This window comes from Eptesicus fuscus, chromosome 4 (genome assembly GCF_027574615.1).
Source record: "Eptesicus fuscus isolate TK198812 chromosome 4, DD_ASM_mEF_20220401, whole genome shotgun sequence".
Taxonomy (NCBI): domain Eukaryota; kingdom Metazoa; phylum Chordata; class Mammalia; order Chiroptera; family Vespertilionidae; genus Eptesicus; species Eptesicus fuscus.
This window is the reverse complement of record NC_072476.1, coordinates 58,752,527-58,767,309: the sequence shown is the minus strand read 5'-3', so window position 1 is coordinate 58,767,309 and position 14,783 is coordinate 58,752,527. Positions and strand designations below refer to the sequence as shown.

Genomic DNA, 14,783 nt, shown 5'->3' with positions numbered 1-14,783 from the left:
ATTTCATTTGTTTGAATGCACCATTTCCAGAAGGTATGTTTACACTGTTTACTTGAGTAATTTTTTATCATTCAAAGTAGAATTAAAGTAATAACTCAAGCCGTAACCCTGCCTGCTGGCAAAACATACATGTTCAATATAAAACTAAAGTGAATATTTGATAATTTTTTGGTTTAATATTTTAAAGGACAAAGTATATTAAACAAATTATGCACACTTTGTGGACTTATTGTTCATGTACATGTACATATACAGATATATATATAGTAGCCCCCCACTAAGCATAGGTGATATGTTCCAAGACCCCCAGTGGGTGCCTAAAACCCCTGACAGTACCGAATCCCACATATACTGTTTCTCCTGTACACGCACACACTTTACAGCTTCACTTTGGCACATCTGAATTGCCAGCATCACTACTTCTGTGTGTGGGGCCATTATTAAGTAAAATAAGGGTTACTTGAACACAAGCCCTGTAATACAGAGACAGTCGATCTGATAACCCAGCCAACTCTAAGTGACTGTCAGGCAGGTAGTGTATACAGGGTGGGGACACTAGACAAAGGGGTGATTCGCCTCTTGGTCGGTACAAGGGAGACAGTATGAGGTTTTATCACACTACTCAGAATGGCACACAATTTAAAACTTAGGAACTGTTTATTTCTGCAATTTTGCATTTAATATTTTTTGTATCAAGGTTGATAATAGATAACTGAAACCACAGAAAACAAAACTGGAGATAAAGGGGACTACTGTATATTTGATTTACAGGGTAAAAGAGCTTGTTTCTACAACAGCCTTCGTCTTAAAGGAAAAGGCAGCAAGTGCATGTCACCTGGCTTCTCCCCGACACAGACACCAACCAAGTTCCAACAAACAGGTACAGGGGATGTGGGTCTGACCTTTCCTCAGTGTAGGATAATCTCAATTGTCTTTGAAAGATGCCACATCCTCATTGAAGGATTCAGAAAGACCAAGTCCGCTTCTCCAGGCCTCCAAGTTTAAGAAGGTTTCTACATCCTGGGACACAGTCCCCCCAGCACTAACCTCTGACTCAGGATCACCACCTGAGGGTGGGGAGTGTAGAGAGTGGGGCATACTCAGGGATCTGATGTACTAACTCTGAACAGGAGGTTGTATTACCTCTTGCCTTTCCTGACCTGTGTCCATACGACAATGTTTGAGGAAAAAAGCTTACACCTATCTCTTAGCCCACTATATAGTACGATAATGATGCCAATATTTCAACAGATATACCATGACATGCAATATATTCAATCCAGGTCAATAAAGGCACTATAACATACTATTCTATAATCAAACTTCTCACATGGTAAAAACAGCAGTTAAATCTAAGGATTATATACTTTCAATATTGAGGGCAAGTTTCAGAAAGACAATACTCCTTAAACTCTATTCATTAAAATAATTTTTCTAAAGTTGTATTTTCCTGGGGAATTTTGCCTTAGTTATGTTGGGTTTAAAATGAGCAGCAATGCTAAATGATGTGTTTGGGGTTTTCTATGTGCTGGCATGTACGACATTATGCTTTAGAGGACAACTCTTAAAAAAAAGAATCCAATTTTGTTATTAGGTTTTAAAAATCACTATATCCCAGGTAAGCAATCCTATTGGTTAGCTTTTCTTTAAAGGTAAAGCATTATGTTAAGCTTCTTTGGGTCTGTAGATATTTGGCTTTTAAAGCTCCAAATCTTGAAATGATTAATTTTACTAATAACAACTGATGGTAGTATACTCAAATTGCTTTTACTCTGAATGAAGATGATTTTATGAATCTGTAAATGTAATTTTACCTTGTCTGTTCTATAAAGAATTTGATATTTCCCCTGTGCTAATATTAATTAAGGCAAGGGTGACCCTGTTTCTTTGGCATAGAAGGAGATGAATATTTTTATTGCTAATCGTGTGCCTGGCTAAATCAGTTCAAGAATGGCATATAATAGGTCATGTTGAGGTTGCATAACACCATCACAGTATGGAAAAGGGCAGCAAAGTCCCCCTTCTTTAAAGGGGTCTTGAGTATGACAGGGTCTTTTCCAAATGTCATTCACCATCTTATTAACAAACTAGAGGCTCTGCATGAATTCGTGCATGGGTGGGTCTGGCTGGCCCGGCCCCAATCAGGGTGGATCGGGGCCAGGCCTGTTGGAAGGAGGAGACGGTGGGAGGTTGGCTGGCTGGCCTGCCCTGATTGGGGCCCAATAAGGGCTGGGCCAGCTGAGGGGAGGGGCTGCAGGTGATTGGCCAGTGGGCCCCACCCCCGACTGGGGTGGGGGGACCGATCTGGGGTGGGGATGGGTGGGGGGAGGAGCTGCAGGAGGTTGGCTGGCAGGCCCCGCCCCCTATTGGAGTTGGGGGGGTCCATCAGGGGCGGGGCTGGCCAGGGAGAGGGGTTGTGGGCCAATCAGTGTGGTGGGGGCCCATTGGGGGTGGGGCCAGCCAGAGGGAGGGGCTGTGGGCCAATCAGGGTGGGGCAGGCTGATCAGGGGCAGGCCAATTGGGGGGAAGGGCCGTGGGGGAGGGGGCGGTTGTTGATCGGGGTGGGAGAGTCTGATCAGGGGCGGGCTGGCCAGGGGGAGGGGCTGTGGGAGGTTGGCTGGCTGGCCCCACCCCCTGATCAGGTGGTTTGCTGGCCACAGTGGGTATCATAGCTACCAGTTGTTCCAGTGTTCTGGTTGCTGGCTTTTTATATATATACTAGAAGCCTGGTGCACGAAATTAGTGCATAGAGGGTGTGTGTCCCTCAGCCTAGTCTCCAATCTGGGATCCCTCAAGGGATGTCCGACTGCCCGTTTAAATGGGCAGTCGGACATCCCTCTCACAATCCAGACTGCTGGCTCTCAACCACTCACCTGCCTGCCTGCCTGATTGCCCCTAACTGCTTCTGCCTGCCAGCCTGATCACCCCCTAACCACTCCCCTGCCAGCCTTGATGTCTAACTGCTCCCCTGCTGGCCCAATTGCCCCTAACTGCCCTCCCCTGCAGGCCTGGTTGCCCCCAATTGCCCTCCCCTTCAGGCCTGGTCCCCCCCAAACTGCCCTCCCCTGCCAGCCTGGTTGCCCTAACTGCTCTCCCCTGCTGGCCTGGTTCCCCCCACCCCTCCCCTGCAGGCCTGGTCCCCCCCAACTGCCCTCCCCTGCAGGCCTGGGTTCCCCTCAACTACCCTCCTCTGCAGGCCTGTTTGCCCCCAACTGCCCTCCCCTGCAGGTCTGGGTCCCCCCCAACTGTCCTTCCCTGCAGACCTGATCTCCCCCAACTGCCCTCCCTTGCATGCCTGGTCCCCCCCAACTGCCCTCCCCTGCTGGCCTGATCGCCCACAACTGCCCTCCCCTGCCGGCCATCTTGTGGTGGCCATCTTGTGTCCACATGGGGGTGGCCATCTTTGGCCACATGGGGGTGGCCATCTTGTGTGTTGGAATGACGGTCAATTTGCATATTACTCTTATTAGATAGGACTAGAGGCCCAGCGCATGAAATTTGTGCATGGGTACAGTCCCTAGGCCTGGCCTGTGATCAAGGCCATCTTCCCTGGCTACCCACGGCTGGCCCCGCCCCCCCCACCACCCACCCTGGGTTCCCCTTTCGCCATCAGGTGATCGGTGCCTGACAGTGGGGGGAAGGGACTGAGAGGTTGGTTGTTCCTGTCTGCTCATTGGCCCCACCCCTGCTGCAGGTCACCCTCTGTGTGTGGGGTGACCGGCAGGGCAGGGCCTTGGCCTGGTGCTGCCTGCATCCCCTGCCACCCACCCACAGTTCCCTGTTCACCACTAGACGATCAGAGCCTGCTGGCTGGGGAAAGAGACCAAGAGATGGTCAGTGCGCCTCATAGTGACTGGGCCAAAGGTCATTCTGATCGTTCTGCCATTAGGGTCAACTTGCATATTACGCTTTTATTATATAGGAATAGAGGCCTGGTGCATGGGTGGGGACCGGCTGGCCTGCCCTAATTGGGGCCCCAGATCTGGGTGGGGGGTCCCTGCTGAGGGGTAGGGCCAGCCAGGGCAAGGGGCCACTGGGGGGTTGCAGGCCTGCCACACTCCCGATTGGGGTGGGGGGTCCCTGCTGGGGGACGGGCCGGCCTGGACGAGGGGCCGCGGTGTTCTGGTCTCTGGTCATTCTGATCATGATGCTGTTATAGTCACTGGCTTTTTATATATACTAGAGGCCCGGTGCACGAAATTCGTGCACTGGGGGGAGGGGGGAGGGGGTGTGCCCCTCAGCCCAATCTGCACCCTCTTCAATCTGGGACCCCTCAGGGGATGTCCAACTTCCAGCAGTCGGACATCCCTCTCACAATCCGGAACCAATGGCTCCTAACCACTCACCTGCCTGCCTGCCTGATTGTCCCTAACCCCACTGCCTGCCTGCCTGATCGCCCCTACCTTGATCTCCTGCCAGCCTGATTGCCCCTACCTTGCCCTCCCCTATCAGCCTGATCACCCCAAACTGCCTGTGCCTTGGCCCCCAGTCTGGCCTCCCTCTGGAGGCACCACCCCCATAACCTCAATGCTGCTGCCACTGCAGCTGGTTATGGCTGCCTGAGCCTTGGCCTTTGTAGCCACTGCGGCTTTGTCTGGAAAGATGTCCGGAAGACAACCACTCTAATTAGCATATTACCCTTTTATTAGTATAGATATAGATATAGAAACCATATTTAATAGGTGTATAAAAAAAGACCAAAAAAAGCCTTCTCAAAACCACAATACTAAGATTAATAACTAAATGGAAGCTCCTTTGATACTATTATAAACAGCATAACCTCACACTTCTGACAGTCCCCTTTGCCATTAATTTACATGTGTAGTTGGTTTTTACAAGTATAAAATACCTTCATTGGAATCTGGACTGGAGTTGTTCAGCGTGGCAATTTCCTCATCTCCTTTAAGGTCCTCTTCCTTTTCCTCATTCATCTCAATGTCGTGTGTCTTTATTTGGTCCTTTTCCTTGTGTTTTTTAGACTTCTTTTTGGACTTTTTGTGAGACATTGAATGGTTTTCTTCCATAGGCTTTGGACACTTTAGTAGAACTGAATCAGAGGGTAAGGTTTCCAGAGAAGTCCTAGAGGTATATTTGTCTTGCTGGTCCTCACAGTTACTACTGTTTTGACTAAAACTGTCAACAGGTAGGTCTTGAGTCCCCCGGCCTTCTGGAGTGCTAGGGGAATTGGAGTTAGAATCTACAGTCTGAGGAGGGTTGGAGGCGGGCAGGTGGTTTGAAGGCAGTGGTGGAGCGGTGGGGATGGCAGCAGCTGCAGGGGGCGGCAGGAGGCCTGCAGATTTTTCACTGGTGGAATTCAAATGACCATTTAATGTTGGCGGCACTCTATTTGTCATGTGAGATATTCGAGCTTTTTTATTCATTAAAGGATCAATGAAATCTGACTCTAAAAGTCGTTTCTGGAGGGGGGAACATAAAAAAATATGAGCCAGTTTGCACAAAAATTCAATATATGCATCATTGGTTACCATAAGAATAACTGAATAATTTTATTCATACTTAAGTTTATCACTGGTGTCGAGTTAAACCTTTCTCCAAACTTAAGCAAGAACAAACAAACAAGCCACAAAAACACAAGTGACATAAATTCTTATGTCTAATGTAAAGAAGTAGAATCTGGCAAATACAGGGGTGGGCAAAAACAGGTTTACTGTGCCATGGTGACATTCTTGAGTTAATAAAGCTATTGTAATAATCATAAGCTGCATGTCTTTTTCCATATGAACAACTTTAAACCTACTTTTGCCCACCCCTGTATATGTTTGTTGGAGTTCTTATCTTTTTTATCATACAGCCCCACCCGAAGTTCTTTGAGAGACTATTGCAATTTATGTGAATTACACCACTCAGGAGAGTACTAAACAGAAGTGGCCTCCTGACCTACTTATAATAAATGAGAGGAGGACGCAGTTTGTACCATCTCATTCTGTCAGAACAGGGTTGGTAAAAGACAATAAGCCTACACTTAATCTCTAATGTAAGATGCTCCAGTTATGAATATTTTGACTGTCATTTATTATTTCACCTGTCTGAAGATGGGAACAGTCAGCACCTTCAGAGTAATTTCTCCAAGTATCTCTGAAATACTATTCATTGTTGAAATATTATTCATTTTTTCCCCCTTCACTGGATTAGAAAATAAGTCTTAATAACTGGTCCATAAAAATGATATGGAATTACTGTTTCAAACATTTAAAAAAACCCCACTAAGATTAGCCCAATTCAGCAGCAATAGTATTTAAATTAAAAAGAAAATTCAGACAGTTGAAAAGTATAAAGCATACATCCAATGAAATACTGTGGCTTAAACTGCAGCTTGAGATAAAATAAGTTAATCACCCCATTAATTTAATCTGTTTTCAATTTAGCACCATTGATTTGGCACCCAGTATATAATCAGATCAGAAATATCAGCAGCTTTGTGGTAAGTGGCATTACAATTGAGGCTTCTATAGATAATGTACATGCAAGGTCAGAAATGCTTTTATTTTGTTCCTCCTCTGTTCCTCACAACAGGCTGCTAATATTTTCTGACATGAATAGCCTTTACCCAGAGCATGCTTACGACTTGTCACACATCTGTCCTGCCTCTCTAATCCTTGGGAGGGGAGCGAAGAGAGAGGAGCACTCTGCCAGCAGTACTGGGATAAAGAGGTCTGTCCCACTGTCAGTCCCAAAGACCTGGGAAACAGAGTTCAAGGCTGGCCAGGCCCTCTGAGAACCAAGCAGACTTGAACTCTAATACTATCCAGGATCTCTGTACCTTTTTCTAAGACAAATTGAATTGCTTAGGGGAAACCAAGCCAAATTAAATTCTAATTGCAGCGTTCTGCTTGGGATCTAATTGAAATTGTTTTCAGAAAATAAAAATGGCAAGAATTTTTTGCTTGCTTATTTTAAAAACTTTTCCCCAAGAATATTTTTCTGGAACGTGTTTCAGGTAAAATTAAATATTTTCAATTTTCTATATAATATGAGACTATATATAGGTTTGGATAGGTCTTCAAGTTAGTGACCAAATGGAAAAGTAGATAATCTTACAACAAAATGTAAGCTTTAAAAATGGAAAAGCAAGGTAAACATTAAGTACTTTGACAAGAACTGTAGTACAGTGGAGAAGAGTTCTGGGCTGGGAGCTAGTACCTGAATTCCAGACCGAGTTCTGCCATAAACTAGCGATGTGAGTTTGGGCAGACAAGCTAAGCATCTTCTGTGGCCTCACTTCCCTCACATATAAATAGAGGAACTGAACTAGATGCCCCAAGGTCCGCTTAGGACTATGACTGTAATTCTATGCAATACCTGAGGAGAAGACGCAATGTCTCTACTGGAACATACAGGAGATTCTGAACGCCTGGTGCTGGCAGAATTCTGAGATGGATTTAGTTTTCTGTAAAGGACACACATGTTCCAGTTATGGAGAGAATTTTCATGATAGAAAGCTTACCCTTGCTTCTCTTTTCCCAGCTCAACACTAAAATAACAATGACTAAAATAATCTTATATGCATCATTTTTAAAGGAAAAGAAACTTACTTTGAGAGCACGAACTCTAATGAACGTCTGTCAGTTTCATTGTATCCAGGCCAGTCTCTCTGAAGCTCTTTGAAAACATAATCCTTTAAGGTATACGAGAGGTCCTTAGGATTCAGATTAGCTACCTGATACATGGTGTGAAAATGGAACAGAACATTAGATTCTTTTGCTCTTTCCTAACCTAAAACAGGTAACCTTTTGGAGTTATATTGAAAATAACTGCATCAATTGGCCACAGAGGGACTGCTCATTTTGCATATACCTGATCTCAATAAATGCTGTTCAACTTTATTTGGGGAATTAAAACTTTACGTAAATAGCTAAAAAAATTTTCCCCCTAAATGGCCACTGCACTTGTCATATTTCTAATCAAATAGTAAGCCCACATTAGGCAAAAAGTAGAGGAAGATTTTTTAAAATAAATTTTTTCTAGTCAAAGGAATCCAAAAACAGTTATATTATCAACATCATTGTTATCATTATTATCTACTTTGATTCCTTAGTCACTTGTATTAAGTAGAAATCAAGTAGTGCCCAAATGTTAGGTTACAAACTTTCCCTTCAGTAATCAACAGAAATTACCTCCATAAATAGTATCAATTTTGACAACTTTGTCATTTTCTTGGATAATAAGAACCATTTATTCAGTCTTTGAAATTCCAAAAAATGGAAACAAACCAAAATAACCCTCAAATGACATACAATTACAGTTATTAGTCTGCCAGTTTATTCCCAAGCGTAATCTTTTCTTATCCCCTAACTACAATTCCTAGAGTGTTCAGGCCTAGATTCTATTAACAACACAAATGTACTGATTGAGGAATCAAACTGAGAGTCATTTTTAAGGCTGACAGAAAAGTATTCCTCTTGTCAATTCCTACTGGAAAGGCCTTCTTTTTAATAACTTGACTTCTGTGTAAGTACTATTAAATATAGTAGGATAGTATATGCTTTCCTCACAGCTCGGCAGAATCCTAAAAACCCAGGGTCTGTAAAGACCGACTGAAGGCTGGACCGAACACCAGAAGTCAGTCCTGCAGTCAGTGCAGGGTTGCCGTGGCGACCCAGCACTGACTGCTGCCGGTGCGGGCATAGCGACCTAGCACTGACTGCCGACAGGGCTGCAGATCAGGCCCAAAGAGAGGCCAGGAGAGAAGCAGGGTCTGATCTGCAGCCTCTGTGGCAGCTGTTGATTAGCCGTTGCCTCTCTCTTTCTCTCCGGGCTTCACCAGCAGCTGCACCTCTGTTTCTCTCTGGGCCTCCACGGGGGCTGTGATCAGCCCCGTCTCTCTGATCAGGCCTGGAGACAGGCCCAGAGATGCTTACTGGCATAGAAACCAACCAATCAGAACCAAATCTGGGTGAACTGTGAGGAGCCAATGGCTGCCTAGGAGGGGAAGCTTTTGACGCTGACTGGCATAGAAATTGACCAATCAGAACCAAATTGGCTGGCAGGAGAAGGCAGTTGGGGGGCAAGATCAGGCTGGCAGGGGAGGGCAGTTAGGGGCAATCAGGCAGGCAGGCAGAGGGGTTAGGGGCAATCAGGCAGGCAGGCAGGTGAGGGGTTAGGAGCCAGCAGTCCCAGATTGCGAGAGGGATGTCAGGAATCAGGCCTAAACCGGCAGTTAGACATCCCCCAAAGGGTCCCTGATTGGAGAGGGTGCAGGCTGGGCTGAGGGAACCCCCTACCCCATGCACAAATTTCGTGCACCGAGGCACTAGTACTAATATGTTAATATTGTCACAAAGTAAATAACGGTAGGCTTATCTTAAAATTTAAATTTGCAAATAAACTGACATGAGATACAATCAGACTTCTCAAAGTTAAATAATATAACAATCCTTAGAGTTCCTATTATCCAGGGTACTACACATGCTAATAATACCCCAAAACTAAAGATTATGCTTTTACTCTCTCATAGGAGTTAGTATCATGCCTTTAATGTAAGAGAATAGATAAAAATAGACTTAAAAGTGTTATTCTTTGAATAATAGATGAAAACCTGCAGGGTTATTTGTGTTTTTTTTAATGATGAAATTTAAGAACAACTTTGGAAATGTTTCTGCTTTAGAAAAAAAGATCACATATGGACTACTATCTATGGTAGATGTGAATGTTAATCAACATTTATGACCCAAAGTCAGTATAAAAAATATAGGAAGTTCCAAACCATTGACTTTAACTAAATTTATGACCTACTTTTACAATTAAGCTTGTGATTATAAGATAACTGATCAGAACTAGTACTTTATACACTCATATCCTTTAATGAAGACAAGTGATCTCAACCTACACAATGGTAGTATACCAGGCAAGACACAAACTATGTAGTAGGTAAAAATATTCTAGTTTATACCAACTAAAGCCTGGTAATACATTGTACAACTTCACCTATCTAAACCAATAAAAATTATGACAATCATTTAGGTGATTCAATATTAAAAACAGACAATGAGAGAGTCTTGCTTACTTTTTTAAAATGAAATTTCAAGGCAAAGTTTATTTAACCCAAATGAAGATAATGACTCAAAACTTAAATTGTTTAACAACTCAGAAGCCTCTAACTTATAAATCCTAGTATAAATGCCTACATTTCAATTAGTTTTTTAATTGTTTAAACAAATGCTTTAACATAATATTCAGGAGTTATATTTCATGTAGCAAAAATGATCCTGAACTTTCTCTACCTCAATAATAATAATGGTTACAGCAAAAAAAGCCTTCTTAAATGAACTTCTCAATAAGAAGGTAGGTGGAAGGAACTGTTGTTCTTACCTGTTGCAGAATTGCTCCGAGAGAGTTCTTGTCTTTTTGATTGACACCATCTTTCTGCAGTCGAGCCAGCAGCTCAGGTTTCTTGTAGGCCTTCAGTGCCAGTAAGTGAATCACCCTGTCCCTATATGGCCGCTGAGAAACACTGCTGCTGCCGTGTGTCTTTCGAATCGTATTTGCAGGGTTCATGGGGGTTGACCGTTTCCTCTCAGGCACTGCATCTGATAGAGCTTGAGGTGCTTTCCGAATCTGCACTCTTTTCCCTACAGTCCAGTGGAAACGACATTTGTTACACATTTGTGGGAAATAATATGAATTAGGAATTTTTTGATGAAATCATTTATTGAAATAAATATTTATTATAAAAGTATTTGGGCCACTTAGCTATGCATTGATAATAATTAGTGACACACATCATAGCAACAAAGTGGAAATTTTAAGGATGTAGGTATTTGATGTTAAATGGAAATTTACAGAACTTAAACATTTTACATATTATTTCTAAAATTACACCTAGAAAAGGAAAATTAGAATGAAACTGAATAAGACCCTCATTTTATAATGTCTGAGGTGTAATCTTATAACTCATTTAATATACTCTAAGCCCCTAACTGCTCACTCTGGTTAAAGAACGGAAACAACTGGTAGTGACATACAATGAGGGGCAACTGCTTTAGGTACAAGTTTAGCAACTAGAAATAATGACTAAGTAAAAGAAGTCATTTAAGTGCTATGGTCTAGGGTGAAAATGGCTGGCTTAATGGGGCAGGAGATTTACTGAATAATTCTGTCCTTGCTAGGCTCCGGAGGCCTGGCCAGAGGGACTGTTTGAAACCATCCTACCGAAGGTAAAGGGGAAAGGATGAACATGTCACTAGCTCTTATTGTTCTTTACTATCTGGACTTAACTAATTTTAAATATCAGATCAAAATACTGCACAACTAAGGAATTCAACATTAAAGGGATATTGTCCCACAATAAGAAAAGCTGTTAAATTAGGGTGCAATTAGAGTTTTGGAATTAGATTTATATCTGGTTTCTGAATTTTTCTTAATTTAGAGACAGCTAGATCAATGTCAGATGGGCTGGGAACAAACTGGGATCATGCACCAGTTATGTGTTGGGGAGGGCACTGCTTTCAATGGGATAAGCTCAATGGTAAAGTGCTCTCTTAGCATCTGGAGGATTCTATGATAAATACCCAAGTTTTCCTACTTGTACTTCTTTGCAGAAAGGTTTCATGGACAAATGCCTAATGTCCACTGTTGCTTCATGTTAGGCTGCAAGCTCCATGCAGGCAGGGCTGTGGCTGCTTTGTCCCTCAGCAGACCTTGATTCAGAATGTAATGGCTAGCAAAGTGAAAGACTAGCAAAGTGTCAAAGTGAAGAAAGCAAGAGAACCATTAGATAGTAGAGAAGCCAGAATCAAAACGGTGTGTGTTCCCACACTGCCAGACTGCAAGAATGGAAAGACATTGAAATTTCTAAAATGGCAAATGCAAACCTCCCAATCCACCATTTCTCAGCTGCAATAGTGTTAACAAACAGTACTATTCCCTGAATTTTTAATAGAAATTTGGAAGGGGGGGGGGGAGAGAAAGAATTGGGGTCACAAAAGTTTAGGAAATGCTATAAATTTCAAACTCCCTTCCCCTTGAAACCTTTTTAACTTACTCTGACCCAAACAAGATTACTGTGGAGTACCCCCACCCCAATTTCCTAGGGAGGGAGGTGGGCAGAGAATGTTTAGTTAAGCTCAACACACTATGACTGGTCATTTAGAATTAATTCAAGCCACAAGACAGGCAAATAAAATTGAAAACACAAAGTGACAGTACTACCTCTGTGTTCTGGGCTATCTTACTCTTCTGTACGTCTGATCCTCAGTCTCAGGAGAACCCCAACGTCTCCTGAGTTTACCCGCACCCCTCCCTGAAGCAGACATAGAGCAGACAAATGAGGCTCACTCTGCCCTTAAGAGGGGTGTAAGTATGATGTTTGAATAGAAAATAGAATCTGGACAGGGATATGACAGTGTTAGAGTCACCTAGGGCCTAATGTGAGACTGTCATCAATCAGTCCATGAATCTCTTCACTTTTCTTTTAAATTGCCAGTCATGAGGTAACCCATTTCTTTCAAATGCTGAAAGAACAATCCAGCCACACTGGGCCAATTAGTTTTATGCAAAAAATTACTTGCTCACTGACTCGCGATCAATTTGTGCCTATTCAACTAGGAAGGAGTCCTCTGGTTAAGGTTAGAGAGCCTACAGATTAGTGCTGTAAGTAGTTAAAGAGTTCAGATGCTAAAGAAAATGAAAAAATAAAAAATAAAGCTGGAAAATGTCAGGGTCAAAGTGGACAGAAGAAAAGCTTTATTTTTATTTCTTACATTTGCCTCAGAAAAGCCCTTTTAATAAAGCCTATGGGAGAACCTAATTCTCTTCCCAGATGCAACCGCTAATCAATTCCCTGGGCTCCTTACATAAACAGCAGTAGTAGGCCTGATAGGGTTGGGTAATCTAGGACTATATCTAAACTGTTGTTTCATAACAAGGGGTCCACTTCTAGCTTCTCCATTTAATGAGATGGTAGAAGTATCTATCCCTTCATCTAATGGCTGAGTAAATCGGAAGGTAAATCTTAAAACAGTACATCAGAAAGACAGCAGGGATTGTAGCCATCTCCTGCAGTTGTTTTTCTGTTCTGTGGAATCTGACCAGAAGCGCTGACAACACAGACCCAAGACTTTAAAAACACTGGTAGGACTTTGATGATGATGTGACTGCCATGGTTAAATACATACTTCACTTCAGTGGAATCCATCTCCACCATGTGGCATTTATGATCACTTTTCAAAGGATTTACTATCAAAATACATTTACACAACAGATACAAACTATTAGAACTACAAAGAACCTAGAGTTATGTAGTTCAAATCCCCATAATTATTATTTGAGAAAATTAAGGTCCACAGAGGTGAAATGGTTTGTCCGAGGTCACTCAAACACGCATTAACTCATAAGAAATGAGGAGGATGGGGGCAGAAGTTAGGAACGTTGGTAACAGAACCTGAGAAATTAGATTGGTTGGGTTGTTTTCTATACCTAAATAAATATTAGCATTATAAAATTTTGTAATTCAGTACAATTCTAGAATTTTGGTAGGAGTCACTGAGCAGACTTAAGATACTAGTACACTTGAAGCAATGGTAGTGATTTTTCTTTCCTTTTTAACAAACAGAAGGATTATAACACAACAGTGCTTACCACTGATATAAATGCCATGACTCGAAGTAGAAATTGACTGAAGAAATAATGTTTTCTACTGCACTTCTCCAGGCAAAATAGGTTTTGGTTCTTTTCAGCCCTCAAGAGGCTTTCCAAAGCTCATATTCTTGGGTGACTAAGCCAGGTGATCCCTAGGAATACATTCCCTTAAACTTGGCCTGTGCCCTAATTCAACCGACAGAGGCCAGGCCTGGCATTATGCCACCATAATCCTACAGTGGGACAAGCATTATTCCCATTTATCCTCTAGCTAGGCTGACACTGTTGAAAGAAACCTTATTCTTCAGGTACCTCTAAGTTGGCATAAGTGAACTTTTGGTGTCATTTTATATGATATATTCAATTATGAATTAAAGAGGTATCTCCTATTGTCTTAAGAAAATAACATGTTAGTGAGCCCAAATTCATATCATTTGCTACTTGCTGATACCAACAACTTGATATATAAAAGGAGAGGTGGAGAGGTAATCATAATCTACTTCATAGCGTGGTTGAGACATGTAAAATGCTAATCAGTGCCTTAAGCATCACAAGTACTCAATAAGGGCTGGGTAATATTAATAGTGAAGGGTGACTGATTGCATTTTAGAGAACTGAATGAGTCAGATAGTTTTGAGATACTGAAAAAAGCAGAAAGATATACATTGAGATACATAGAAGGAAAGAAACATGGTAAAGGACTAATGATGGATAAAGTTAAAAGAAAAAAATCAAAACATGGGATAACAAAGAACAGTAAAAAATATATAAAAAACAACAATAACTGAAAAGCCCATCTGGATACTAGTCTTTTGCTCCCCTCAGTTCAGAGTTGATGAGACTTTTCTTAAGAGTAGCTTGTCCAGTTTTGAACTTTGAGGTGAAGAATTGGAGGTAGTACAGAGGAAAGCAATAAAAATAATTAAAGGGTTGGGATACAGGCCATATTAAGAAAAGTTAAAAGGAGCTGGGGTTATTTGACCTAGAGAATAAAAGGCTGAGAAGGTTAATGACAAGATTCAAGACCAGAGAAAAATACTGTGCTGTGATGGTGAGTGGCTGGGGCACTGAGGACACAGCACAGAGGAGAAGACTCGACAGAGCACTCGGCCTGGCAGAGGCCATTGCAGGGCTCCGATGTGGGAACATGTGTGCAAAGAGGGGGGCCAGCTCTTCTTTGAATGGCG

At 42.5% G+C, this 14,783-nt stretch overlaps 1 protein-coding gene across 2 annotated transcripts in view; it reads right to left on the bottom strand.

Moving 5' to 3' along the window:
• The window catches only part of ELL2 (elongation factor for RNA polymerase II 2), an 84,570-nt gene that overhangs the window by 9,884 nt on the left and 59,903 nt on the right, over positions 1 to 14,783 (bottom strand). For both annotated transcript variants that reach the window (XR_008555846.1, XM_054715052.1), the window contains exons 5-8: positions 10,330 to 10,589; positions 7,554 to 7,678; positions 7,321 to 7,408; positions 4,850 to 5,417 (exon numbers count right to left, since the gene is read on the bottom strand). Coding sequence is in view for 1 of the 2 variants with exons in the window: in XM_054715052.1 (XP_054571027.1) it covers positions 4,850 to 5,417; positions 7,321 to 7,408; positions 7,554 to 7,678; positions 10,330 to 10,589 (1,041 nt within the window). In the remaining variant the exon portion in view is untranslated. The remainder of the gene's footprint in view (positions 1 to 4,849; positions 5,418 to 7,320; positions 7,409 to 7,553; positions 7,679 to 10,329; positions 10,590 to 14,783) is intronic.